Below are 26,617 nucleotides of genomic sequence, written 5' to 3'. Positions count from 1 at the left end.
TGTATGTAGAACACCCCAAAAGATAATGTCCAAACTCACCTATCCACAGCTCTGTCCAGCAAGTAAAACAGAGCCTGAAGTACCACATGTTGGACTGACTTGTGGGGATGATGTAATCTGGCAGTGAAGAGGGCGATAGAGGCTCCTGTTGGGTCCCGAACATTCTAGAGCAAACAAAACAAGAAATATTTAGATATCAAGTAGAAAAATCACAGAAATCACTAAGGCTTCTTATAGCTTGGACAAAGGTTTGCCATAAAGAGCACAGATGCTGACAATACTTCTCTGACTTGCATCAATTGCTCCAGAAAAGGAAAAAAGCTTTTTAATCATCCCATGTCTGACTCTCAGCACTCCCAGGATCATATTCCTATGGTAGGAAAAAACCACATTCTCATAACTCTTCAAGTACAGAGAAATTAAATTAAACAATGGTCTATATTGGCTGCCTAGCTGATTTCCCAGAGAGGATAGCGAAGAAAAAGCAACAGGAGAAAACCATAGAATACGACCATGGTTTCCATGCTCTGCCTTAAAAGTACCACTGGACACTTACCTGAAAGGCTGTGGTCCCTAAGTAGAGAGAACTTAGGTTAAATCAGCAAGGACAGGGCTCTGACACACTGTATACAACTCCCAAAGGTCTTTACTGATCTTAATGGACCAATGAAGAAACTTTCCTAAAACTACTAAACAACTGAGTTTCAATTATTTCAGTTATTACTAGAATAATTTTATGCCAAACTTCACAGCTGTTTTACATCTATTCCCCACTATTAAGACTCTCTAGATTCAGGATAAGACATCTAGGAACAAAGTCCAAAGAGAACAATAGTTACAAAAGGAAATAAAGAGATGTTATAAGAGGGTTTCATAAATACTCACCAAGATGGTGAATTTTCCACTAAGGATCTCAGAACGGAGAGGTTCCTCATGAGGTTTCAGCTTCACAATGCCCTCCTTCCTTCGTGTTTCCTAAAAATATAATAAGCAAGATAAATTAATATAAAAATACTGTATACTTATGACAGCTTTATGTAACCACCAAATCTCAGAGATAAGGGATTTTAGAAATCAGCTTACTGAAACATGAATTCCTTTGTAACCTTCCTCGAGGCCAACTGTTGGCAGAATTCTTGTCCAATGCTACCTTATCAGCCCCTCAGAGCTTAGGATCTTTCCTTTGAATGAGTGAGAAGCCTAACCCTGAAGACCAATCAATATATATCAATCATTAGAGTACAAAGCTAAACTTCTTAAACATGCAGCAGCACTGATATTAAAATATGCACCTAAACTGTCTGGAAGCATACATCCTAACATCTCATCCAGGCTTAGGCCTCTTCTGTCTTAAATAGGAGCCATCCCCCACTTAGTATCCTCTGCAACAATAGCTACCATGATCTCATTTTAATTCATCTTCAGCCAGATTCTTCAAGTTCACCCTCAGCTCCCTCAACACTCATTCAATCACATTCTCATTTCCTCCCAGTCTAACCATACCACCCAGAGCCCCTGCTCCAGTGACCAGGACCTTTCAGTCACTGAATCCAGTGCGCATCTTTAGTCCTCCTTTTAATAAGGTTGACCACTCACATTCTCTTTTTCCTAAGAGATTCTCTATTTTTTTTTTAATACTCTCTTGGTTTTTCTATTTCTTCAGCTACTCCTTCTAAGACTATTTTGTGGGCTTTTTATCATTCACTTGTTCACTCATTTCACTCACTGACTCATTCATTCATTCTGCCAATATTTATAGAGCAAATATTATGTGCCAGGCACTGAACTAAGTGTTAAGAACACTGTGGTGAATACAACAAACTAGGTCTTTGTTCACATTCTTCCCCAATTCATCCCCAAATCAAATTCAAATGCCTGCAGAGGCAAGGCAGCAAGTGAAGACAGTATGCAAGCTGGAATCACAGTAGAGTGTATGCCTTACCTAAACCATGAAAATTTAACTTAAACAAACAATAGTGAGAAAAAAGCAAAGAGTATGAAATGAGGTTCTGCTCTACACACATCCCCTACTCCTCACTCTCTCCCCAGATGCCCACCCCCATTCTCATGGCTCCAATATTTAGCTGCAATATTCTACTATGGTCACTCTAAGTCTCTACTTCCAGTCCAGCCTTCTTCCTCAAACCCTAGACTCATATCCCAACTGCTTGGAGGACATGTCGATTTGGCTATCCCACTGGCATTTCAACCTTAACATGGCCTACTCTGTTCACATACCTATACCCCTTCAGTGTCTCTTAATTAGTAAATGCCGCCACCATTTACCACCCTGTTGCCCAAGTCAGAGACCTGGAATCTACCACTCTTCTTTCCTCATACACCAATTCAAGTAACTCTGTTCTATCAATTTCACTTCTAGAATCTACCCACTTTTTCTCTATTCCCACTAACACTATGCTTAATGACACGACAATCATCTCTCTCCTAGCAAGTACAGCAGCCTTATAATGGATCTGTCTCCGCTATAGCCCTTCTGATCCATCCTCTAAAGCACAGTGAAAAAAATCTTTCCAGAAAGCATATCTGATCAACACATTTTGCTGTTTATACTGTCAATGAATTTCTCTGCCCTTAAGAAAAAGCAGATACTCTCTGATCTGGCCTTGTTTACCCCTGTTGCTCAATCTCCTGCCATACCCCCACCCCTACTGAGCATCTCCGCTCAGCTCAATTTCCCTCTTGCCACTAGGCATCTGAACTTGCTGTTCTTTCTCCCATACTCCCCCACTGTCCAATTCCTACTCACTCTTCTTACTTTAGAAGTCATTTCCTTCAGCAAAGCTTCCTCGAGTCTCCTAACTAAACGTGCTTTCCACAGAACACAGTTTTGCCCTATCATAGCTTTCCTATAATTCTTTGTGTACTCTCTCTTTCTAAACAGTAATCTCTGCACCTAGAACATAGTAGGTATATAATAAACAACTGTTGAATAAATGAGTATTGAACAAGATGATCCATAAAATGGGTGTAAGCGAGCTTTAGTCTTAAACTCATAAACTATATCCCAGTGCCTCTTATCCCCCTCTCCATTTTTTTTCTTTTAATTTATTTAGGGAGAGTCTAAATATCTTCAGAAGGATTTTCTGACTTCAAGGTAGGGCTCCTGGATACTGCTCCACTATTGTTTGTTTTCTTTTTTAATGGACTGGGGAGAAACACCATGTATACAGACTGGCAGAGACAACAGCAATATAGAGAGCCCAGGCACCACACAGCAGGTCCATCTCTGAGCTACGTACTCTGTAGGAGTGAAACAACTCAATGGCTCGAAGCACATCAAACTTCCGGGCCATGAGGAATTTGACGGCCACATTCCAAGAGAGGGGGGATACGTTGTACTGAACTGTCCACTTGTTAATCTCTTCAAGAAACTGCTTGGTGGCCTGTTTGAAAAAGAAAATAAAGAATAATTATTAGATAATATATTTACAGAAACAAAAAAATAAACAAGAAAAAAAAGACACTTTCTCCAAGCCCAAGCAAGTTTGAACCCCAAGACAGCCGGGAAAAACAAAAGTTGGAAACAGATCTGAAATCAGAAATTATTACAATTCATACAAATCAGTGAGGCCAGAAGCCAGAGCCAGGTTCAGAGAGCAGGGCTTACTTAGCGCAAGGATATATGAAGAAATAATGAGGGGGAAGAGCAAGGTTCCCAAATAAGATGCAAATTACTGGCCCCAAAGCAGAAAAACAGCAGTTTGTTGTCTGTGTTTTTCTTTAAAGGCTAAAAAAGAAGTAAAGGGCCCCTCTGAAGGATTATTGCATAATGCACAGGGCAGTAAAGCAGCCTCAGCTGCTGTTCTGGTCCCATAGGCTGGTCACACACAGTAAAGCAATTAGAAAATGGTTTTGGCTTTGGAATTAGCAATACTGTGGAGAGTAGCAAAACGATTACGCAGAATTTAATGAATCTAAAGGCCAACTGGTCTTTGCACTGCCTGACCTCACAGGACCTCTCTGTGCTTCATAAAGCAGCCCTCAAAACTGGACACTAGTGGCCAGAGGGTCATTAGCAGCTCCTCTGGACAGCGGTCTGAGGGAGGGGTGTGAAGGTGGAGAACCTGCTTTGGGGGAAGGGTGGGAAAGTTTCATTCTCACGGTTTAAGCCCAAACTGACAGGATGCCTACTTCATAACTGTTGCTGTCTTTTAATCCACGTTCTTTTATCCTGCCTCACCCTACTTCTCCTTATGTTTTAACCAGTCTCTGCTCTAGTCAAACCACTCTTCTCTTTCTTCATTTTAGAACAGGATTTACATCAGGATTTTTTGGCATGCATATTTTAAACTGCTAAACATTTCCTACACTGCTATTTGGTCCCTTCCAACCAGAAACTTCTCTCACATGTGGATCCAAAATATGACCAACTTGATGAGAATTCTGAGATTTAATTGATCAATCAACCCCACAGTTAAGATGTATTAATTAAACTATTATGTATTTAACTATTTGTTAATATCTAAAGGCCAACTGTTGTGCTACACATAAGGAATACAAAAATGAGGTTTGTTTCAAGAGGTATAAGACCAAACTATTATGTGACCACGGTCTCTAATTTTTCAGTTCAAAAATAGGCGAGAAAGGGTAACAGCAATGACCTATTCAGAGTCTTGGCAACAAGTTCTACCTTGCAAATACAATCCAAATTGCTACATACGTGTTTAAACAAATAGCAAACTACAGTCCTGGAAGAGTCAGCAATAGCTCATACCACAGCCCCAATTTCTAGGAAAGGAAAAAGGCACTTTACAAAGTGGAGCAAAATCTAAGAGGCTTGGGGCTGCATCTGAGCTTTAGAACCCTGCAGCTGAGGCAATATACCTCACATCAGCTGGCAAAGGAGGAAACCAGCAAAACTAATCAGACAAAGTGCATAAACAGAAAGAGCCAAGAAATAAAGGCTACGAAGAAAAGCTTTTACAATCACTTTGGCCCAGAACCACTTGAAGTCAGCCCAGAGAAATGAGTCCCAGAGAAGACAACAGCACAAACTTAGAATGCTCCCCCCGAAAACAGTTGGAGTTGCCTCTGTGGGATGAGTGGTTAGCATCAGAATGAGGAAAGACGGAAGAGAAAGTGGAGCATAAAGGTCCCAGAGACAAAACTTCAGGAAAACTGGAAGGTCCCAGGAGATTTTGTAAAGGCTATTTGTTTAACATATCATCTTTTAAAGCCAGCACTTCTGGATGTCTCTGAAGCTGCCTGTAGAATAAAACACCAGAATAACAGAATATATTTTTCCTCCTTTTCTAATAAAAACAATAAACAGACAAATCAATATTCAGGTGGGAGGGGAAAATACAATTGGATGACCAGGAGGTAATATGAACGCCACCTGTTTAGATGATTATTTTTTATTTCTTATACCCCAAATGAACTGACTCCTTGGAAAAGACCCTGATAGTGAGAAAGACTAAGCGCAAGAGAAGAAGCGGACGACAGAGGATGAGATGGTTGGATGGCATCACCAACTTAATGGACATGAGTTTGAGCAAACTCCAGGAGACAGTGATGGACAGAGAGGCCTGGCATGCTGCAGCTCAAGCGAAGAGTCGCCAAGAGTTGGACATGACCTAGTAACTGAACAACAACAAGAGACATACAGGTTTCACACACTTCCTTCAAGGTACCTATTGGCTTCCTTCTTATTAAACTAAGTTCTTTCAAGGTTCTTGATGTCGTGTAGCTTCCAAGAGCTGCTGCCTTGAGCTGACCTCTGTTCCCTGCTGGTCAGGATGTTATTCTTGGCTTTAAGCACGGGAACAATTCCTCCAGACTTGGCCTGACTAGGCTTTGCATGAAGAGTCCAGCGTCCAATAAACAGAGATGTGGTATTCACAGATACAAATACACACACACACCACCTGTTATGTTCAGCCTTGGATTCACTCTCCTGTATCCCCGCTCCTCTGGAGGAAGAGATGAACCTCTTACAGAAGCTAGAAAGGATGACCTTTCAACAACAGCCGCTCTCCAAACAGTTAATCAGATCTTTAACAGCCTCTCTCCAAATAGTTATCAGATCTCTCCCTCTGTTTAAGTAAGGATTTGTACAACCACTAAGGACAGACCAATTTGCGGTTCTGTTTGTTACCAGAAAAACAAGACCCAGATATTTTAATGAGCAGTACACTCTTCAGAAGGGATCACTGAAATTCCAGAAATTAATATTCAGTATATTTCCTGGTGAAAGAATGAACTAACCAAAAGGTGAGTCACAGCTTACAAAATACTTCAGCTCAAGGTCAATGGTTTGAATCTATCTAGGCTTATGAGTAACCACAAGTTATTAACATCTGGCGACTAAGGAGTGGTCACAGTTCAAACAGCCTTGGTCTTCCTCTGGGAAAAGGTCTGAACTGATGTGCAGAAAAACTAACCTTACCACTTATAACCTTCCTCAATCAACTCGTTCAGTATAGGTAAATTTGTTCAGCATAGTCAAAGCTTATTGTAGGGGAATTCCCTGGTGGTCCAGTGGCTGGGATTTCGTGTTCCCAGTGCAAGGGGCCTTAGGTTCAATCTTTGGTTGGGAGGCTAGATCCCACATACTGCAATTAAGACCTGGTGTAGCCAAATCAAAAAAAAAAAAAAAAAAAAAAGCTTACTGTAATTATATGCTTCTTTCTGAGTCTTTATTTCCTCATGAAAGGATACGGCTTGAATAAGACAATGGATAGGAAGCATTCACCACAGTACCTGGTACTTGGTAGGTAGTCTCTGAATGCATGTTCATTCTCCTTTTTTTCTTACTCCAGTCATTTCACACTAAAACTTCTTTCGACAGAGACAGAGCTCCTCAAAATCAAGTGACCACTGTTAATTCTCTTTAGCCTGAAGCAATTCAATCGCTCTAATCCTTTTTATCCAAAAGCATAAATTTAAATTGGAAATTTCCAATACGTGTTCAACTGCAAGACAAAAGTCTTTAAAGGAGCAACTTATCCTCATTCAGGGCTCTGTGACAACATAGAAAAAGCCAGATCCAGAGGTATTTATACCCTTGCTCCCAACTCTAAATGCTTTTGTCCCTACACTGGCAGCTCTGGAGATTAACACTGCCATCCTGAGCACAAATCCTTTTCAACAGCATCAAACTGATTTGAGAGTATTTCTCATCATAATACAGGAACAACTTTGTGCAGGGCAAACACATGCACTGAAGCAAAAAAAAAAAAAAAAAGGCACTGAATACCTAAATAAGAAAAGGGATTCTATATAAGACTCAGTGTCTGCCTTTCACCAAATGTGAGGTTACCTCTGTATTTTGGCAAATATGCCATTTCCCCATTAATTTCAGTGACAAATGCATTAGTAAATTTACCTTCCTCTTTTGCCTGTTTTCCCACCTTTCCTTCATTGTGAATTGTCTTGTTATGTCTGTTAATCCGTTTAGTCCATACAAATCTGCCAGGAAACAGAATCTGAACTAAAATACACTAGGTTGCTTTAATGCAACAAGGTGAAGCCTGTTGAATTTTCAAACTAATAACTACCATCTTCCCTTTAGCCCTCTGTTATTGTGTCAAACATGGAAATAAACCTAGTCTCCTTGAATTACTGTTTACTGGTTACTCTCAAATATTTTCATTTTATCAGGAAAATTTTGCCTTTTCTTAAAATGTGATTTTAAAAGAGCCAGTGTTTCCTTAAACAGGGTTTTACTGCATCTTGAAAGGAAAAAGTTCTAAGAACAACTTCTGATCTTATCATTTTATGAAATAATGTAATAAAGAAAATCTGCAAAGAAAAGGGAAAAGATCAATCAAAATCCCATCATTCCACAGCTGTTCTCATGTATTTTTTAATTTAAAAGTTAAAATCAACAGAAAAATACTACTAAATACATACTTTTTCAAGTTTATGTCCCTGCAACCACCTCACTCCGCCCCCCACCCCCCAACACACACACACATTTTGGGGAGAGGGAAGAAGAAAGTACACACTGTGTTAGTTCAGAGACTTGTTTCCTCCTGGCAACCTTCCATGACTAGCAGCAGTAGCATCTCCCTTCAAGGCAACAGCAGAGCAGAGCTCTTTCAGGCATCCACTCATGTGGTCAGTCAAGCATTTACAAGTATTTGCTGAGGAACTGCTTTGTGCTAGGGGCTTCCCTTGTAGCTCTGTCAGTAAAGAGTCTAACTGCTATGCAGGAGACCTGGGTCGGGATGATCCCCTGGAGAAGGAAATGGAAACCCACTCCAGTATTCTTGCCTGGAGAATCTCATGGACAGTGGAACCTGGCAGGCTACATACAGTCTATAAGTCGCAAGAGTCGGACACGATTGAGCGACTAAGCGCGTGCGTGCGCACGCACACACACACACACACACACACACACACACACACTTTGTGCTAATTAGTACAGTAGCTGTTCAGACATAACTCAGAGAGAAAAAGACCCATTCTGAGCAGGTTACAATCATTTAAACATGGAGACATGAATAGGTCAGCATCACATAGTTTAAGTTCTAAGATCTATGAACAGAGTACTGTAGGATTCAAACTCTCAGGAAAATTAAAAATAAATCTTTTTAAAAGAGTGCCTTGAAGGATGAGTAAAACTTTGCCAGGAAGATATAAGAATTATCATTGGAGAAAACAAAATACGTGTAAAAGCAGACTTCCCTGGTGGTTCAGAGGCTAAGACTGCACTCCCAGTGCAGGGGGCCCAGGTTCAACCCCTGGAGCCCACGTGCCACAACTAAGAATATGCACGCTGCAACTAAAAATCCCGAATGCTGCCACAAAAATCAAAGATCCCATGCGTCTCAACTGAGACCTGGCGCAGCCAGATAAATAAAAATAAACATCTTTTTTTTAATACAGTATTTTTTAAAAAAGAAAAGCAAGGTTTTTTTCTTTTTTAATGTGTAAAGGCTGAGTCATGAAGGAAAGGGGGTTACTGGGGGATACAGTGTAACTGTGTGCCCAGTGTATATGACACAGATTGGCAGAAGATGAGTTGACACAGAGGCTGAGCCACACAGAAAAGGTCCATAATTCTATACCCATGAAGGATTCAACAGAGATCTTTAAGAGAAGGGATGAAATAAGTTTAGTTCTCCTATCCCAGCTAAAAATGACTCTTCCAGCAGTGGGGAAGCCAGAGAGAAGGAGAAAATTGCAGTAGGGAGGGAAGTTCTGTTAAGGCAAGGACTGTGCTCACTCAGTTGTGTCCAACTCTTTGGATCCCATGGACTGTAGCCCACCAGGCTCTTCTTCCATGAGATTTCCCAGGCAAGAAGACTGCAGTGGGTTGCCATTTCCTCCTTGAGGGGATCTTCTCAACCCAAGAATGGAACCCACATCTGTGGCTCCCACACTGGCAGGTGGATTCTTCACCACTGAGCCACCAGGGAAGCCGAAGTCAAGGATCATATTTATTTTTATTCACTTAGCTCCTAGCACTGTGCCTGGCATAAATAAATATCTCTAATAATATCTAATAAATATGTATGATGAATAATGAACAACAGAACTCTAAACAATATTAACATTTAGAGGGCAGAGGAGGAAGAACTAAGGAACTTTTAAGATTCACTTTTAGAAGTACAAATGACCACTGAATATCAAAGAAATGTGAATGAAAAAACAAGAGCTGTCAGATATCCCCTACACACAAACATGCACAATTACCTACAGACTCAGATGGCTTTTATGCCATATTCCATTAAAGCTTCATGGTACAGATAACGCTCTTGTTGTAGAAACACCAATATAATAGAGAACAAATACATCATAACCAAAGACTCTTCCCAGGAATGAAAGACAGTTTAACACAAGGACATCTACCAGAGCAATCTTCTATATAAACAGATACTAATGGAGAAAAAGTATATAACCTTCTCAAGAGATGCTGAAAATGCACTGTATAAAATTCAACACCCATTATATATATATTTTTTAACTGAGCAAATTCCCTCGAGCCATAGAGGGATCAACTGCTGAGTTCATGTGCTGCAATGACTGAAGCCCACAAGCCTAGAGCTCACGCTCTACAGCAAGAGAAACCAGCACAATGAGAAGCCAGCACCTCAACTAGAGGAAGCCCAAGGGCAACAAAGACCCAGCGCAGCCATGAATACATACATAAAGTGTTAAAATAACACTTGAAAAAAAAAGAGAAACCTGATTCACAAAGACAAGACTTTAAAGAAGAGAATAAAATCCAGAACCGATCTCAAGTATATGTCGAATTTGTATACATAATTCTTGTGTATATATGATACAAGTGATATGTCAATTAACAGGAAAAGTGTATTATACGAATCTGTTCATACATGCATAAAGTATTCTGTAGAAGAATACAGCAGAAAAAAAAAAAACCGATAATATTGATCATCTCTGAGGAGAGGAAATGAACTGAGACTAGGAAATAGGGTAAACTATAAACTTTCACATCTTTTAAACTAAATCTGGATTGAATCCAGGTCTCCCGTGTTGCAGGCAGATTCTTTACCATCTAGCCACCACGGAAGTCAGACCTAGTCAAAAAGTAAATAAAATTTATAGATATTAAAAGATAAAAAGGGACACCATTTTCTTCTATCAACTGATGACAGTTTATAAGATTGACATATACAGTATTGACAAGAACATGGGGGAATTCCTTGCTGGGCCAGTGATAGAACTTGGTGCTTTCACTGTGGGGACCTGGGTTCAATTCCTGGCCTGGGAACTAAGACCCAGCAAGTGGCACAGGGCAGCCAAAAAAAAAAAAAGAGAGAATGTAAGAAATGAATGCTTTCACCCAATGTGGCAACTATATAATTTATAACACTTTTTAAAAATCAATTTGGCACTTATCTAGCATAGTTTCAAAAGAGCAAACCTTATGACCCACACAATCACTTCCAGAAATCCACTGTACAGAAATATAAACATGAATTGTAAAAGACAGATACACACAGAGTTGTTCCTAATATTTTGCCATTAGAAATAATGCTGCAATGAATACCAGACCAACGGTTATTTACTGCAGCACTGTTTCTAATGACAAAATGTTAGAAATAACCTAAATGACCAATAATAAATAAGGTAATGAATAAATTATGCAATGTTCACACACAGAACCACCACATACCCAAAGTACATCAGTTTTCTGTTAAAAAGACAAAGACACCACAAACATGGCATCAATCTGTAAAACACAGAACCAAACACCTTTTATCCTTTGTTCCATGCTAATACTTTTCTTTCAGAAAAAAAAAAGGAAAAATATGTATGAATTTCAAATCAATCCAAAATAGTTCTATTTGCTTACTTAAATTACTACCAATGTTACTTAAATTATACTATAATTACTGCCACCAAAAACTTTAAATGAAAACAAGATACTCCGATGGCAGCCTGCCAAAATTCCTAACCAAAAAAAAAACATGGCTAGAAATGAAAACCAAATCTGTGCAGCCATTCCAAACTATAAGTGGTCCTCATTTTAAATGCAATAACTGACCTTTTCATTTATTTTTTAAAAAGAAAAATACATAACTTTTTCCCATAAAAAAGTGAACTTACCACAGATCAATTAACCAAGTAAAAAGCTGTTAACATCTCAGTGATTTATCAAAAAGTGGAAACAGTGACAGATTTTATTTTATTGGGCTCCAAATTCACTTCAGAAAGTGACTGCAGCCACAAAATTAAAAGACACTTGCTCCTTGGAAGAAAAGCTATGACAAACCTAGACAGTGTATTAAAAAGCAGAGATATCACTTTGCTGACAAAGGTCCGTTACAGTCAAAGCTATGATTTTTCCAGTATGTACAGATGTGGGAGTTGGACCATAAAGAAGACTGAGCGCCAAAGAATTGATGCTTCTGAATTGTGGTGCTGGAAAAGACTCTTGAGAGTCCCTTGGACAGCAAGGAGATCAAATCAGTCAATCCTAAAGGAAATCAACCCTGAATATTCACCGGAAAAACTGATGCTGAATCTGAAGCTTCAATCCTTTGGCCACATGATGCAAAGTGCAGACTCATTGGAAAAGACCCTGATGCTGGGAAGACTGAGGGCAGGAGGAGAAGATGGCAACAGAGAATGGGATGTTTGGATGGCATCACAGACTCAACAGACATGAGTTTGAGCAAACTCAAGGAGACAACATGCTGAAGCCTGGCATGCTACAGTCCATGGGGTCGCAAAGAGTCGGACACAACTTAGTGACTGAACAACAACAACTTCTAGTCTACCTCCCACGGGGGTCAGTTCTAGGATCATTCTTATAGCAGTTGAAAAATACAAGAGGCAACAGAGGTGGTGCCTGCAATCAGACCTGCTTCACTTTCTCTTTTAAGTACTTACAATGCACTCAAGTCTGATTTCTATTCACTTTTCCTTCATTGTCCTTATTTATTTTCTCTATTTCAATGGATCAAACTTTAAAAAAAATTAGTTTCACTTTCATTCGATTTTTATTTTTAATGCTTTCTTTCAAAAAGTCAGAGAAACTATGGGATACTTTAATGTCTCTAAATTTTGATTCCTTGGGCCTTAGCTATAATGAATTCTGTATTTCACATTTCCTAATATATAAAACATAACATACAATTCTTAAGTCCATATATTCAAATAGATAGAATTGATGCTTTTGAACTGTGGTGTTACAGAAGACTCTTCAGAGTTCCTTGGACTGCAAGGAGATCCAACCAGTCCATTCTGAAGGAGATCAGCCCTGGGTGTTCTTTGGAAGGAACGATGATAAAGCTGAAACTCCAGTACTTTGGCCACCTCATGCAAAGAGTTGACTCATTAGAAAAGACTCTGATGCTGGGAGGGATTGGGTGCAGGAGGAGAAGGGGACGACAGAGGATGAGATGGCTGGATAGCATCACCGACTCGATGGACATGAGTTTGAGTGAACTCCGGGAGTTGATGATGGACAGGGAGGCCTGTTGTGCTTTGATTCATGGGATCGCAAAGAGTCAGACACAACTGAGAGACTGAACTGAACTAAGACATTTCTACCTTCCAGTGGTTCCCCAGTTTTCTCTAGCAATATGAAGACACAGTAAATGTAATTTGTTTATAAAAGATAAGTCATTAACAGCAATCTGGAGAACAGTAATGTGGGAACCCACAATCAGTGACTTAAAACCGCTTAGAATCTTGCACAGTGGATATTCAAATTTTTTCTTACTTTTTTTTCTTGGCCATGGCATGCGGGATCTTAGTTCTCCCACCAGGGATTGAACCTGTGCCCCCTGCAGGAAGCATAGAGTCTTAACTGACGGACCGCCAGGAAGTCCTGAAATTTTTCTTACTTTAAAGATATCCCCACATCAGCAGTTGTCTCTATTCTGGTATTCATGTGTTAAACTATATAAAATCTCTTTCTTGGGACTCCCCTGGTAGTTCAGCAGTTAAGAATCCTCTTTGCAATGCAGGGGATGTGGGTTCGATCCCTGGCTGGGAAACTAAGATCCTACATACTGCATGGTGCGGCCAAAATAATTAATTATTTAAAAATCTCTTTCTTTCACTCATTAAGAGACCAAAGAAACCTCAAATTCAAAGGCCTACAAATCCCATCAAAAGTGCTGAGTCCAGATAACCAGGAGAGAAGGGCTAACACCATCTTCCTCATAAAACCACATGGGACTGGTTCTGCAATTCAGACTCTTCCATCTATTAATCAAGCATTGTGCAAGAACCAAAAAGAATAAAAACTAATTGCTAGTAAAGGATTAACATCACAATGGGAACTGAATAGCAAGAAACCTAAAGCAGGGCTGACCAAGCAAAGCTTCCCATAAGAGTCCAAAGCTTCAAGCAATAATGAAGAACCAGAGCTAACTGAGTTATTAAACATGATGAAAAGCTCCTCAACATTAGTAACTTCCTACCAGGAGAAGTGAAGTCCTAGGGTTTATCAGCACTCCAACAGTCAAGCATGAAGGCCTCAGACCAGGAATAGCTGTTCACCAATTCCCAATGAACAAAAAATGTTCTATTCTTTTCAAAGTGCTCTTTCTGTCTTCCCTAGCTCATGGTTCCCTTCATAAGTAGGGAGCATGGGTCACATATTACAGTAAAGAAGGCAATTCAATCCATTCCTTTTTTTACAGCAAGACTCTGCCCCTCCCCGTTCACAGAGGCCAAAGAGTGTGGTCCAGCAAGAAGCAACCACTTGAGAAGCATTTAACATGCTCCAAAGAAGGAACTGTACACACATCATGTGTGTGCTCAGCTGCTTCAGTTGTGTCTGACTCTTTAGGACCCTACGAATGGTAGCCTGCCAGGATCCTCCGTCCATGGGATTCTCCAGCCAAGAATACTGGAGTAAGTTGCCATGCCCTCCTCCAGGGGATCTTCCTGACCCAGCAATTGAACTCCTACATCTCCTGCATTGGCAGGCAGGTTCTTTACCACTAGCACCACCTAGGAAGCCTGGAATATATCATATTCAACCACTTAAAGAAATCAAAGCACATAGAGCCTAAGCAAGCTGTTCAAGGCCACTCAACTAATAAATGGCATAGGTGAGGTTTTGAGGCTTGAATTCAAAACTTTTCAAATCCTACAGTCTTTCTACCCACCAAGTGGCCTTGAGAAATACTGGATACACATCATTCATCTCATCAGCATATATATCATATCAGCAGTTCCCAACCTTTTTGGCACCAGGGACCGGTTTTGTGGAAGACAAGTGTTCACCTCCTGCTATGTGGCCTGCTTCCTAACAGGCCACAGACCAGTACTGGCTGGGACATTACCTGAAATACATATTATGACATATATAGTATGTCATGTGTTTGTGCACAAAATTACTCTGGAAGGATATATAATAAACTGGGAACACTGGTTGTCTCAGAGGAGAACTAGGTGGCTGAGAGATATGGCAAGAGGGAGGCTATTTACCAAATTCTCCTCTGTACCTTTTTAAGTTTAAATCATGTGACTATATTATCTACCCCCAAAATAAAATATATTCATTTTATATAGTCTTTAACTAAAATATATATAATAAGGTTATCTGAACACAATGCCACCAAATGATGAGTTTGTTGATAGTCTAATAGTCTTCCTATCAAGGCCAAAGATGATGAGTTAGGGAGCTCTACAAAGGGATAAAGGCTTATAGCTGCTTTTTGGAACCTTCAGTACTAAACAGAAGAACCGACTCACTGAAAAAGACTCTGATGCTAGGAAAGATTGAAGGCAAAGGAGAAGGGGGTGGAAGAGAATGAGATGGTTAGATAGCAACACCAGCTCAAGGGATGGGACTTTGAGCAAACTCCAAGAGATAGTGGAGGAAAGAGGAGGCTGGTGTGCTATAGTCCATGGGGTTGCAAAAGTTGGACACAACTTAGTGACTGAACAACAACAAGCACTAAACAGGATGTTTCAAGGCACTGCAGAATTGTGCCACATTCGCTTTCCTGATGGAGGCCTCTGCCAAAAGCATGTTTACTAAACACAAGCTGGCATCTCTCCTCTCAGGCTTAAATACCACTTTCCAGACAACAGTTATCAAAGAGGATGAAGAACTCCCAGAGACAATGGAGGAAATAATTCCACAAGAAAATAAGGAAGCAAACATTTCTAAATTGTCATAGGAAAAAATTCATGTCCAGAGGTTGAGGGGCAGAAGAATATAACACAGGCAAGAAACACAGGAAAATTAAACAAAACAGAAATCTGGAGAATAAACAGGAAGCTCCTCATCATCAACAAGAGCAAAGCCACCCATGTTTCCAGGGGGAAACAGGGGTTGCGGGGACTGGGGGTGAGTACATAATTGGTCACTCTCCATAAGGACAAACCCAAAGGCAGCCTGCCAACTGCTACCCATTCTAGCTGGTTAATAAGAGGGTGAACTACACAACCAGAAGAACCTGGAATGTATTTCTAGAGAAAAAAAAAGTCCAAAGGATTTGTGGTACCCAGGCGATGGGGGAGGTCTTTAGTAACAATTATCTCTTCTTCCAATTGCTGGCTGAAGCATCAGAGAAGAAAGGAGGATGTGAATGACTATCAGTAAATCAGATATGCCAGATCCTGCTGGAACATTCCTCTCCTTTCCCTCCTCCCAACCCTGGCTTACTTCTATTCACCCTTTATTTGTTGTTTGTGTTCAGTTGCTCAGTCGTGTCCAACTCTTTGCAACCCCATGGACTGCAGCACACCAGGCTTCCCTGTCCTTCACCATCCCCCAGAGCTTGCTCAAACTCACGTCCATAGAGTCGGTGAAGCTATCGTCCTCTGTCACCCCCTTCTCCTCCCGCCTTCAATCTTTCCCATCATCAGGGTCTTTTCTAATGTGTCAGTCTAAATCCCACTTCTTCATCCTGGAAGTTTTCACTGTCTTCCACCCACGCACACAGTATTATAAAAGCTATTGTCTACCTGCTCCTGTTGGCCTGGAAGCTTAGGGAGGTGCAAGGCCCAAGTCTCGCATGCTCACAGATGCATCCGCAACACCACAGTGCATGGCACCACTCTGATGAGTGAACGTATGAATGATGGGCTCTCAGCTTGCTAAAAGAGTGTTGCTGACAGGGAGTATGAAGAACATATTCGTCTGAATGCTTGCTGATCTGATTCTGAGAGTTTAAAACTGAAAACTGAGTGAGAAAAATTCCTGGATAAAACTGGCAAAGAATATCAGGAATGACATAAGGAAAGCAATGAGAGAGGAAACTATGAAGTCACAAAAGAAAATATCTGAATATTAAATTGCCGCTATCTTAAGACATCTAGGGAACTTCCTGGTGGTCCAGTGGTTAGGACCTCATGCTTCCACTGTGGAGGGCAGTTCAGTCCTTCAGTGGGGAATTGAGATCCTGCAAGCCATGGAGAGTGACCAGAAAATAAACAAATAAAAAGGACTGAAGAAAAGAGAAAATGTAAAGGAATAAAGGAGGTTTGTTATTTTTTTAAAAAAGACATCTATAGGAGAGATGCTCAAAATAAGTTAAAGTTTACAAATTTTATGAAGACATGGTTCCTACTCATGAAAATCTGAGTTTAATGAATTTGTGAATGCTATATGCCAATGGATGGGCAAATCTCACTCAAATCTTTTTTACACATGTAATTTATTTATTTTTGGCTGTGCTGGGTCCTTACTGCTACATAGGCTCTTCTCTAGTTGCAGTGAGCTGCGGCTACTCTTTAGCTCTGGTGCATGGGCTTCTAATCGTGGCAGCTTCTCTTGTTGCAGAGCACAGGCTCTAGGGCGTGCAGGCGTCAGCAGTTGTGGCTCCTGGGCTCCAGAGTATAAGTTCAACAGTTGTGGTACACGGACTTAGTTGTTCCTTGGCATGTGGAATCTTCCCAGATCAGGGATCAAACCTGTGTCCCCTGCATTAGCAGGCAGATCGTTTACCACTGAGCCACCAAGAAAGACCTCTCATTCAAATCTTAAAGGGGAAAGTGGGATGGCAATGTGTCCCAAATGATATTCCGCAGTAGAAATTCATCAGTCACATTAGAGAATTTCTGAATGAGAATCAAAGGGTTATGGACATGGTAGAGCTGCTAGAGTACCCTTCAGCCTGCTCAATGATGGTGAATATAGATTATTTTTCTGATTGAGATCCCTCAATTGGCATGGTAATAGTCATGTTAGAGATAGGAAACTTCAAGCTTCTCATCACTGGCTAGGTATCAAATTTATCCTAAAAGGAGGTAGGAGGTTGAAAATCTGATAAAACCTTGCTGACAGCTTTGTTCTAAAAAGATGAGGGAACTACTATACCAGATTTAATCCAGACCAAGAAGATAAACTAACAGAAAAACTAAGAGGGTCTCAAAGAGCAAGTAACCATGCGATCTTGGAAAGTCTGATGACCAAGGGGCTTCTGGCTTGGTGAACACAGAGACTGTGGGAGAGTGGCGCACCTGGGCTTGGAGGGGCATGGGCGCACCATCTGCCTTTCCACGTACCTTGCCCTGCGCTTCTCTTCCATCTGGCTGTTCCTGTGTTTTTGTAATAAATACAAGTGTCAAATCACTGTGCTGTACACCTGCAAATAATGTAATCTTGTTTGTCAACCATACTTCAATAAAAAAAGAAACAGAAAAAAAAAGTTTGACAGCCAGCTGTCAGAAGGATGCAGTAGAGAACAAGTCCTAGATATGGCACCAGTAATCCTGGGTTAAAGACCCAGTTCTGCCACAGCTACGGGCCCTCAAGCCAGTCAAAACTCTTCATGCCGAAACTTCCTCATTCAAAGAAGGGTAACACCCACCTACTTCACACGGTCCAATAATGGGCTCTCGGAAGGCATTATGTAAACCCTACTACACATCAGTAAGTAACACGAAACCATTAACAAAAATAGTTGTTAACAACAGCAAATACTTATTGGGTACTGAGCTCTAACCACCAGTCAGATACTTAGTTTTACAGGGATTGTGAGGTCCTCTCAATGGCTTTAGGAGGTGGCTACTCTCATTATCCCCGTCTTACAGTCAAGAAAACTAAGATTTCCAACTGTTATGTAACATGCCCAAGAGCCCCAAACGAACCTGACTCAGAATTCAGGTTTTCTGACTCTAGGAAGTTCACTTACACTCCAGGCTTCCCTGTCCTTCACTATCTCCTGGAGTTTGCTCAAATTCATGCCCACTGAGATGGTGATGCCATCCAACCATCTCACCCTCTGTCACCCTCTTCTGCCCTCAGTTTTTCCCACCATCAGGGTCTTTTCCAGTGAGTCAGCTCTTCACATCAGGTGACCAAAGTATAGGAGCTTCAGCTTCAGCATCATTCTCTCCAATGAAGATTCAGGGTTGACTTCCTTTACGGTTGACTACTTTCATCTCCTTGCTGCCCAAGAGACTCACAAGAGTTTTCTCCAGCCCCACAGTTTGGGTCCAGCTCAAACATGCGTACATGACTACTGGAAAAACCGTAGTATTTACTATATGGACCTTTGTTGGCAAAGTGATATCTCTGCTTTTTAATATGCTGTCTAGGTTTGTTCCAAGGACCAAGCGTCTTTTAATTTTGTAGCTGCAGTCACTGTCTGCAGTGATTTTGGAGCCCCCCAAAATAAAATCTGTTGCTGCTCCCACTTTTTCCCCATCTATTTGCCATCAAGTAATGCGACTGTGTGCCATGATCTTAGTTTTTTGAATGCTGAGTTTTAAGCTGGCTTTTCACACTCTTCTTTCACCCTCATCATGAGGCTCTTTAGTTCCTTTTTGCTTTCAAGATATAGATTTCACAAAATTAAATCTATAACCTAAAACTCTAGAGAGAAAAGAGTTGCTGGTATTTTTTAAAGAAATTCTCAAAAGTGAGATTGTGACAATCAATTGTGCAATTAGTTGTGAATTATACCAATTCAAATTTAAAATAAGAAAAGCTAAAATAAAAAACACAGTAGTATGGTTGCACAGCATTCTCCAATGAGTACAGATGTTAAAAGCACTCCCACCAACACACACATGGACAAAGAAGAGGGCAGAGGAAAAAAAAGATTACAAAGAGTGGTGGTTCTGACCTAAAGGAAAAGTGCCAAAAAATTCATAGCCCAGAATGAGCCAAGGTCCATTAATAAAACTAAAAAGATACCAAAAAGAGCTTTATGACAACTGTCCAGATCAACTCCTATTTCTTTCATTTCTCTATCAACAACTACAACCTCCAACCTGAAGAGAGGAAGAACAAGCCTTGTGGAAAGCAAGAGCTGAAGCTCAAAGTAATAGAGCCTCTAATTATTGTAAAGCAGTTCAAGCCTCCATACCTACAAAACCTGACAATCCTGGGAATTCTAGGGGAGCCTGATGAACATCTGCTATAGAACTTAATGGATGAGAAAAGCATCAAAGCCCGAGGATGAGCGAACGAAGCCCTAATTTCAAGATGGGGCATCTACTGAGGGCTACAAAAGTTACCAGTCCCTGACAATTTTACTTCAATTCTTGGCGAACTGCACAACTGATCTTTCTTTCACATACACACACACACCTAGCGCTGGCCAACATTTTTTCTTTTAAAGTTGGCTTTGAGGAGTTCCCTGGCGGTCCACTGATTAGGGCTTGGTGCTTTTGCTTTGACTGCTGGGGCCCAAGTTTGACCCCTGGTCAGGAAACTAAGATCCCACAAACTGAGTGGTGAGGTCAAAAAAATAAAGTGGGCTTTGAGCTTTTAGGCAGGGGAATACTGATCACCAGAAGCAACTTACTGAAAACGAGTCTTTAAAGAAAGAATACACTAGACTGAAAAGTAATGAATGTACTCTTTAGCAGTGATACTCAAAAGTGACATCTTGTAGCCAAGTAGCAGTGGAGTCACCAAGAAGTCAGACATGCAGACCACAGGCCTCACCACAGTTAATCAGAATCCCCATGTTAACAAGGTCCTAGACGATTCTTCTGTGTGATTCAGTTTGAAAATCACTGATGTACAAAACAGATCTACTTTTAGCAAGGCATCTGATGAGCATTTCATGCTATCTTTGTGGACAGAAAGATTTCCTTCTATTAATTTCTGTAAATTTGCCAATCAAAATGTTAAGCAGGACTCCCCTGGTGGTTAAGAATCTGCCTGCCAATGCAGGGGACAGGGTTCACTCTCCAATCTGGGAAGATTCCACATGCCAAAGGGCAAATAATAAGCCCATGCACCACAACTACTGAGCCCACAAATACTAAAGCTCACATGCCCAGAGTCTGTACTCTGCAACAAGAGACGCCACCCAATGAGAAGTCTGAGCGCTGCACCTAGAGACAGCAGCCTCCGCTTGCAACAACTACAGAAAGACCGCACAGCAACGAAGATCCAGTGCAGCCAGAAATAAGTTTAAAAATGTTAAATGTTAATCAGTTGACTACTTATTTAATTTGCTAATAACCCTACTAAGTGGGCATTATTATCTGTAATTTGCAGATATCCATAGTAGCAAAGATTAAATTGTTTCAAGGATTTCATATATATTAACTTATTTAATCCTCATAACAATTCTTTACTGGAGTTACCTACATTTTACATATGATGAAACTAAGGCAAAAAGGGATTAAGCTGGTTACTCATAATCATGCAGAACTTATCGTACAGTTCTTAACCACTTCTTTCTACAGCCAAGTGTACTGCCACAGTGGGGATTATGCCAAACCCTGCGAGAAACAATAAACAATTATACCCAAAGACAGTCAATTTTTTAAAAAATGAGTGGGACCTGAGGTGGGGGATTTTAAAGGTTATTAAAAAAAAAAAAGATGTTAAAGAATTCTTTGAAAGAAGGGAGACAGACTAATGTTTATTGAGAGCCTACAGTATGCTTGCTAACCCATGAGTCAAGCACTTTGCATCCATGTTGTTTATATTCAACTTTTCCAATGGCAGGTATTGAGACATTTTATGTTTGAGGAAATGGAGGCCCAGACAAGTTAAGTACTTTGCCAACTCACACTACTCCTGATGATACAACCAAGATTCCAAAACCAAGTCTGACTGTAAAGCTCACACTCTGTCCCTTGATTTGCCCTACATCCCTCCCTGGCCTGGTCCCACTGCTATAAATGACCTAGATGGGGGCACTGGGTCAGGTTGACCATGTAAGAGGAGAGCTAAGCTTAGACAACAAACATATTGTAAAAGAGAAAACAGATCTAAAAGATCAAAACAGGATAGAACAATGGGCTAGAATGGTACTCAGAAGTGAAGCTTTGGGGTCTGACAGACAAGGGTTTGAATAACAGGTTCTAGCACTTAGTGTTTAGAATGCAAGCAAGTTACTTCTTTGAGCCTTAAAGACTCCACACCTTTAAAAAGGGAGTAATAGGACTTCCCTTGGAGAAGGCAATGGCACCCCACTCCAGTACCCTTGCCTGGAAAATCCCATGGACAGAGGAGCCTGGCAGGCTGCAGTCCATGGGGTCGCTAAGAGTTGGACACAACTGAGCGACCTCACTTTCATTTTTCACTTTCATGCACTGGAGAAGGCAATGGCACCCCACTCCAGTACTCTTGCCTGGAGAATCCCAGGGACGGGGGAGCCTGGTGGGCTGCCATCTATGGGGTCGCACAGAGTCGGACAAGACTGAAGCGACGCAGCAGCAGCAGCAGCAGCAGGACTTCCTGGTGGTACAGCAGATAAGAATCCAACTGCCAGACAGGGATTCGATCCCTGGCCTGGGAAGATCCCACATGCCCTGAAGCAACTAAGCCCATGCATCACAACTACAGAGCCCACGCTCTACAGCCCCTCAGCCCCAACTACTGAAGCCCCCGTGCCTAAAGTCCATGCTCCGCAACGAGAGAAGCCCCTGCTTGCTGTAACTAGAGAAAGCCCCCGGAAATGAAGCAGTGAAGACCCAGTATGGCCAAAAATAAAAATAAATCAAACAAACAAAATGGGAGTCACACTCCCACAGAACTGGTGTAAGAGGGAAGAAAAAGTAATATTTGTAAAGTTTTTGACTCTTAAAGCTCAACAAATGGTAGTGAACATTAAATCTAACAAAATGATATATAAGGATAAAGGCAAGAAAATAAATTTTAGAAGCATCAGATGAAATTTAACAGAAGTTCATAAGAAAAGACTTTGGAATCTTAGTTGACTTGAATCTATTAGTCAACAGTTTACTAAAACTGCCAAAAATTGTTTGGAATTTGGAGCACATTACAGAAGCGTGGTGCCCAAAACAAGGGGGCCTATCAGACATCATTTGTAATACTGTCTTTAGTTCTGATGCTAAACTCTAAGATGGTCACTGGCACATCAAAATCAGTCCAAGAAAAGATCAGAGTGGTGAGATGCTTTGAAAATGTAATACCTAGTTCCTTCTTTTTTGATTTTATATTCCCTCCCACTTCACACAATGAAGCTGCCTCTCAACTGCTTCCATTCCCTAATAACTAGCACACCACCGTCATATACCTCCTCTCCCCATCTTCATCTCCATCCCTCTCTCCTCACCCTCTCTCACACCCCTCATGCTCAGTTTTGCCAATGTCAAATGGATCTGACAGGGCTGACTTGACAATTTCTAATCCAACACTTTAGGATTCAGCACGTCAGATCTGTAGCTAACCTGGCCCTGGCCTGCATATTAGGCCAGCTGTTGCTTATCGACAGCAAATTTAACTGGCCCAGTTTTCTTCCTACGGTCAAGTCTTAGGTTACTGAATCTTGACTGTCATACATTCAAGAAACTTGGGACCACGACCTGGAGCTTCATTACTCCCTCAAATGGAGTAATCTGGCTGGGAGACTGCAAATTAGGCAATGTCAGTTATCCAGACATCTCAAACTTGCTGGATTAATACTTCCAAATCCAAGGTGGCCTCTCACTAACTAAAGGACAAACTTATTCATGTTCATAAAACAGTACAAGCAGATCAGTTTATTGTACCAAAGAGGCCTACAAAGAATGAAGCCTGGAAAAGCTGCCTACAATCTGGCTGTCCTCACTGCAACGTCCCATTTTCAACTCCAGCCAGAACTAGCTCAGCTCCTGTGCAGGACCCAGACAGGAAAATCTGGTAACTCCTAGGTCCAGATTCTCAGGGCAACTGACACTGGAGTAACACAAGCTTCCCTATGGACTGACCCTGTCAAAGCTGGCAGGTTTTTCCTGGCTGAATCAGAACAGCCTGTGTCTTCTTTCATTCAATACTTCCTTGGAAGCCAAGCATCTCTCTAGGGAACACCATCTGCAGTGGACATCAGGTGTCTCAATGCCTTGTTTTGCAGACATCCTGGTTCCCTTTCTACTTCTCAAGTAGTAAGGCTCTGCTCTTTCTTTGGATCAGATCGTGGTAAATAGCCTTTGGAACAACACAGTTATAGTATAGAATGAGATGATTCCTGCAGCTTTCAGCCAGTTCAGATAATACCTAGAGTTCCAGAGCAATTTGTAAGCAATTTGTAAATCTTCCCTTTCCAAAGTGAAACAAAACGTTTAAACTCACTTCTAAATGATTCCCCAACCAGCACAACAGCACCCTAGTTATTTTCTGGACTACTAGTTCTCAAACTTGAGCATGCATTTGGAGACTTGTTAAAATACATACTGTTAGACCTCAGCCCTAGAGTTCCTGACTCAGTAGGTCTGGGATAAGACATGAATATTTGCTTTTTTAACAAGCTCCCAAGGCATGCCTATGCTGCTGATCTGGAGACTACACGTTGAGAACCAGGGCTCTAGATCAACAATATTTCAAGTCATTCCCAGAACTGTATTGGGAGTGGGGCAGGAGGCGGGGGGAGGAAACGAGAATGCTATATATACAGGGTCCATTTATACCATAACATTCAAAACTTTGTTCTTCACAGAAAACTCCTTATTCTCCTACAGAGTAGAAGTGAACTGGGATCTCACAGGTGAAATATTCAGGAGTTTAAACACATGACAATTCACATTCTAACAAATTATTAACATAGATACAACCCAGAAACAATAAATGGTACTTATATAAGAGATTCTAAGCTTAAGATCAGGAGCCAAGGAAAAGTGGAAGTAATACCTATTCTCTTTCCTTTGACTCACCAGCTGCATTATTCACTAAATGAATTAAGATTCATAAAACACTTTGAACGGTGCTTGACTGTTATTTTTTTACTAGGATATAATATACAAAATACTTTTGATTTTTTTTTTACCATTTTTAAGTACACAATTCAGTGGCATTAAATGCTTTCACAAAGTTGGGTGAAACATCACTATCTAGTCCCAAAACTTCTCCATAACCCTCAACAAAACCTGTATACTCATCAAACAGTAATTCCTCTCCACCTCCTCCCAGTCTCTGGGATTCTACTGTCTCCATGAATTTGTACCTTATACAAGTGGAATCATACTTCTGTGTCTGGCTTATTTCAGTAAGCATAATGTTTTTAAGACCTATCCACATTATAGCATATATCAACATTTCATTTCTTTTTAAAGCTGAATAATACTCCATTATATGTATATACTACATTCTGTTTAGCTATTCACTTATCACTGGATAGTCAGGCTGCTTCTGTCTTTTGGTATTGGGAATAATGTTGCTACGAATGCACGTACATGTATCTATTTGAGTGCCTGCTTTTAATCTTTTGGATACATACCTACAAATGAAACTGTTGCATCGCATGGGTAGTTCTATGTTTAACCTTTCGAGAAACTACCAAATTGTTTTTCACGGTAGCTGTACCATATTACATTCCCACTGGCAATGCCAACAGTTATTTTCTTTCTTTCTTCCTCTCTCTCTCTTTTTTGGTGTTTTTTCTTTTTTAATTATAGCCACCCTAGTTAGTGCTTGAAAGTGAAAGTGAAGTCACTCAGTCGCGTCTGACTCGTAGCGACTCCATGGACTGCAGCCTACCAGGCTCCTCCATCCAGGGGATTTTTCAGGCAAGAGTGCTAGAGTGGGTTGCCATTTCCTTCTGCAGGGGATCTTCCCAACCCAGGGATCGGACCAGGGTCTCCTGCATTGTAGACAGATGCTTTACCGTCTGAGCCACCAGGGAAGTCCTAGTTAGTGCTTACATGTTTGATGTGGGCTTTTACCAATACTTCTAGCACTGTAAGGATAGCACGACAACGATCAGAGGTTCCGACTAGTTTCCATGTTCCAGTGGTCCTAGCAATTTTATTCAAAACACAAGTTTCCAGTTGTTTCTAATTTTCTCACAAAAATCACCTCCAAAGCTAGCACTTCCTTAGCCTTGTATAAACTATGAAAGAAAATGATGCTTTGGGTGGTTAAAGAAAAAAAAATGAATGGTTTTCAATTTTTAAAATTGTTACTATTAATTCCATAACAAAGCAGTTTATTTTCTATAAACAAAATGGTGCACCAGCATTCAGTATGAAAAAACATCAGACGGTTTCTCTAAAGCATTCAGAATCCTAATCTAAAAAGATTTTTTTAAAAAAGTATGCTGGGAATTTCTGTATATTTTAATCTTGCTAGCTATATCCCTAACTTTGCCAGAAATACCACTTTCTCTTCACTTCCAGGGTTTCCTGGCATAGAAGAGGTAACGTCAATGAGACAAACTGTCTCATTCCCAACTAAAACTGTTTTCTTGCGCTTCTGTTTCATGTTCAAGGTTTTAGGTCTCTCTCTCTTAGTAACTGTTTTTCTTCCTTTACAAACATAAGAAAATTTATAAGTACAGAAAGTAAAACCAAGGGAAAAAATCCTTTCTTTGGAAAAAATTTCTTCCTCCACTTTACCGCTTGGCAAGAGTTGGAAAGGGAAATCTAGCAGTAGTTTGTGTTGTGCTTAGTCGCTCAGTCGTGTCTGACTCTTTGCAACCCCACGGACTGTAGCCCAACCGGCTCCTCAGTCCATGGGGAGTCTCCAGGTAAGGATACTGGAGTGAGTTGCCACGCCCTCCTCCAGGGGTTCTTCCCAACCCAGAGATCGAACCCAGGTCTCCTGCATTGCAGGCGGATTCTTTACCATCTGGGCCACCAGGGAAGCCCAAGAATACTGGAGTGGGTAGCCTATCCCTTCTCCAGGGGATTTTCCTGACCCAAGAATCAAACCGGGGTTTCCTGCATTGCAGGTGGATTCTTTACCAGCTGAGCTACCAGGGAAGCCCCAGTAGTAGCGTAAGTACAGACAGAAATGTGGGTAAACTGAAGGTATCATGGAAAAAACAATTTAAAAAGCCGTAGTCTCATCCTAATTACT

At 40.9% G+C, this 26,617-nt stretch overlaps 1 protein-coding gene across 1 annotated transcript in view; it reads right to left on the bottom strand.

Moving 5' to 3' along the window:
* PTPN9 (protein tyrosine phosphatase non-receptor type 9) overlaps positions 1–26,617 on the bottom strand; it is a 72,554-nt gene that overhangs the window by 34,931 nt on the left and 11,006 nt on the right. The window contains exons 2-4 of the mRNA XM_068991127.1: positions 3,261–3,404; positions 886–975; positions 40–164 (exon numbers count right to left, since the gene is read on the bottom strand). Coding sequence (XP_068847228.1) covers positions 40–164; positions 886–975; positions 3,261–3,404 — 359 coding nt within the window. The remainder of the gene's footprint in view (positions 1–39; positions 165–885; positions 976–3,260; positions 3,405–26,617) is intronic.

Source organism: Capricornis sumatraensis, chromosome 19 (genome assembly GCF_032405125.1).
Source record: "Capricornis sumatraensis isolate serow.1 chromosome 19, serow.2, whole genome shotgun sequence".
Lineage (NCBI taxonomy): Eukaryota > Metazoa > Chordata > Mammalia > Artiodactyla > Bovidae > Capricornis > Capricornis sumatraensis.
The sequence above is the reverse complement of the archived record's forward strand: the minus strand, read 5'-3'. Positions and strand labels throughout refer to the sequence as shown.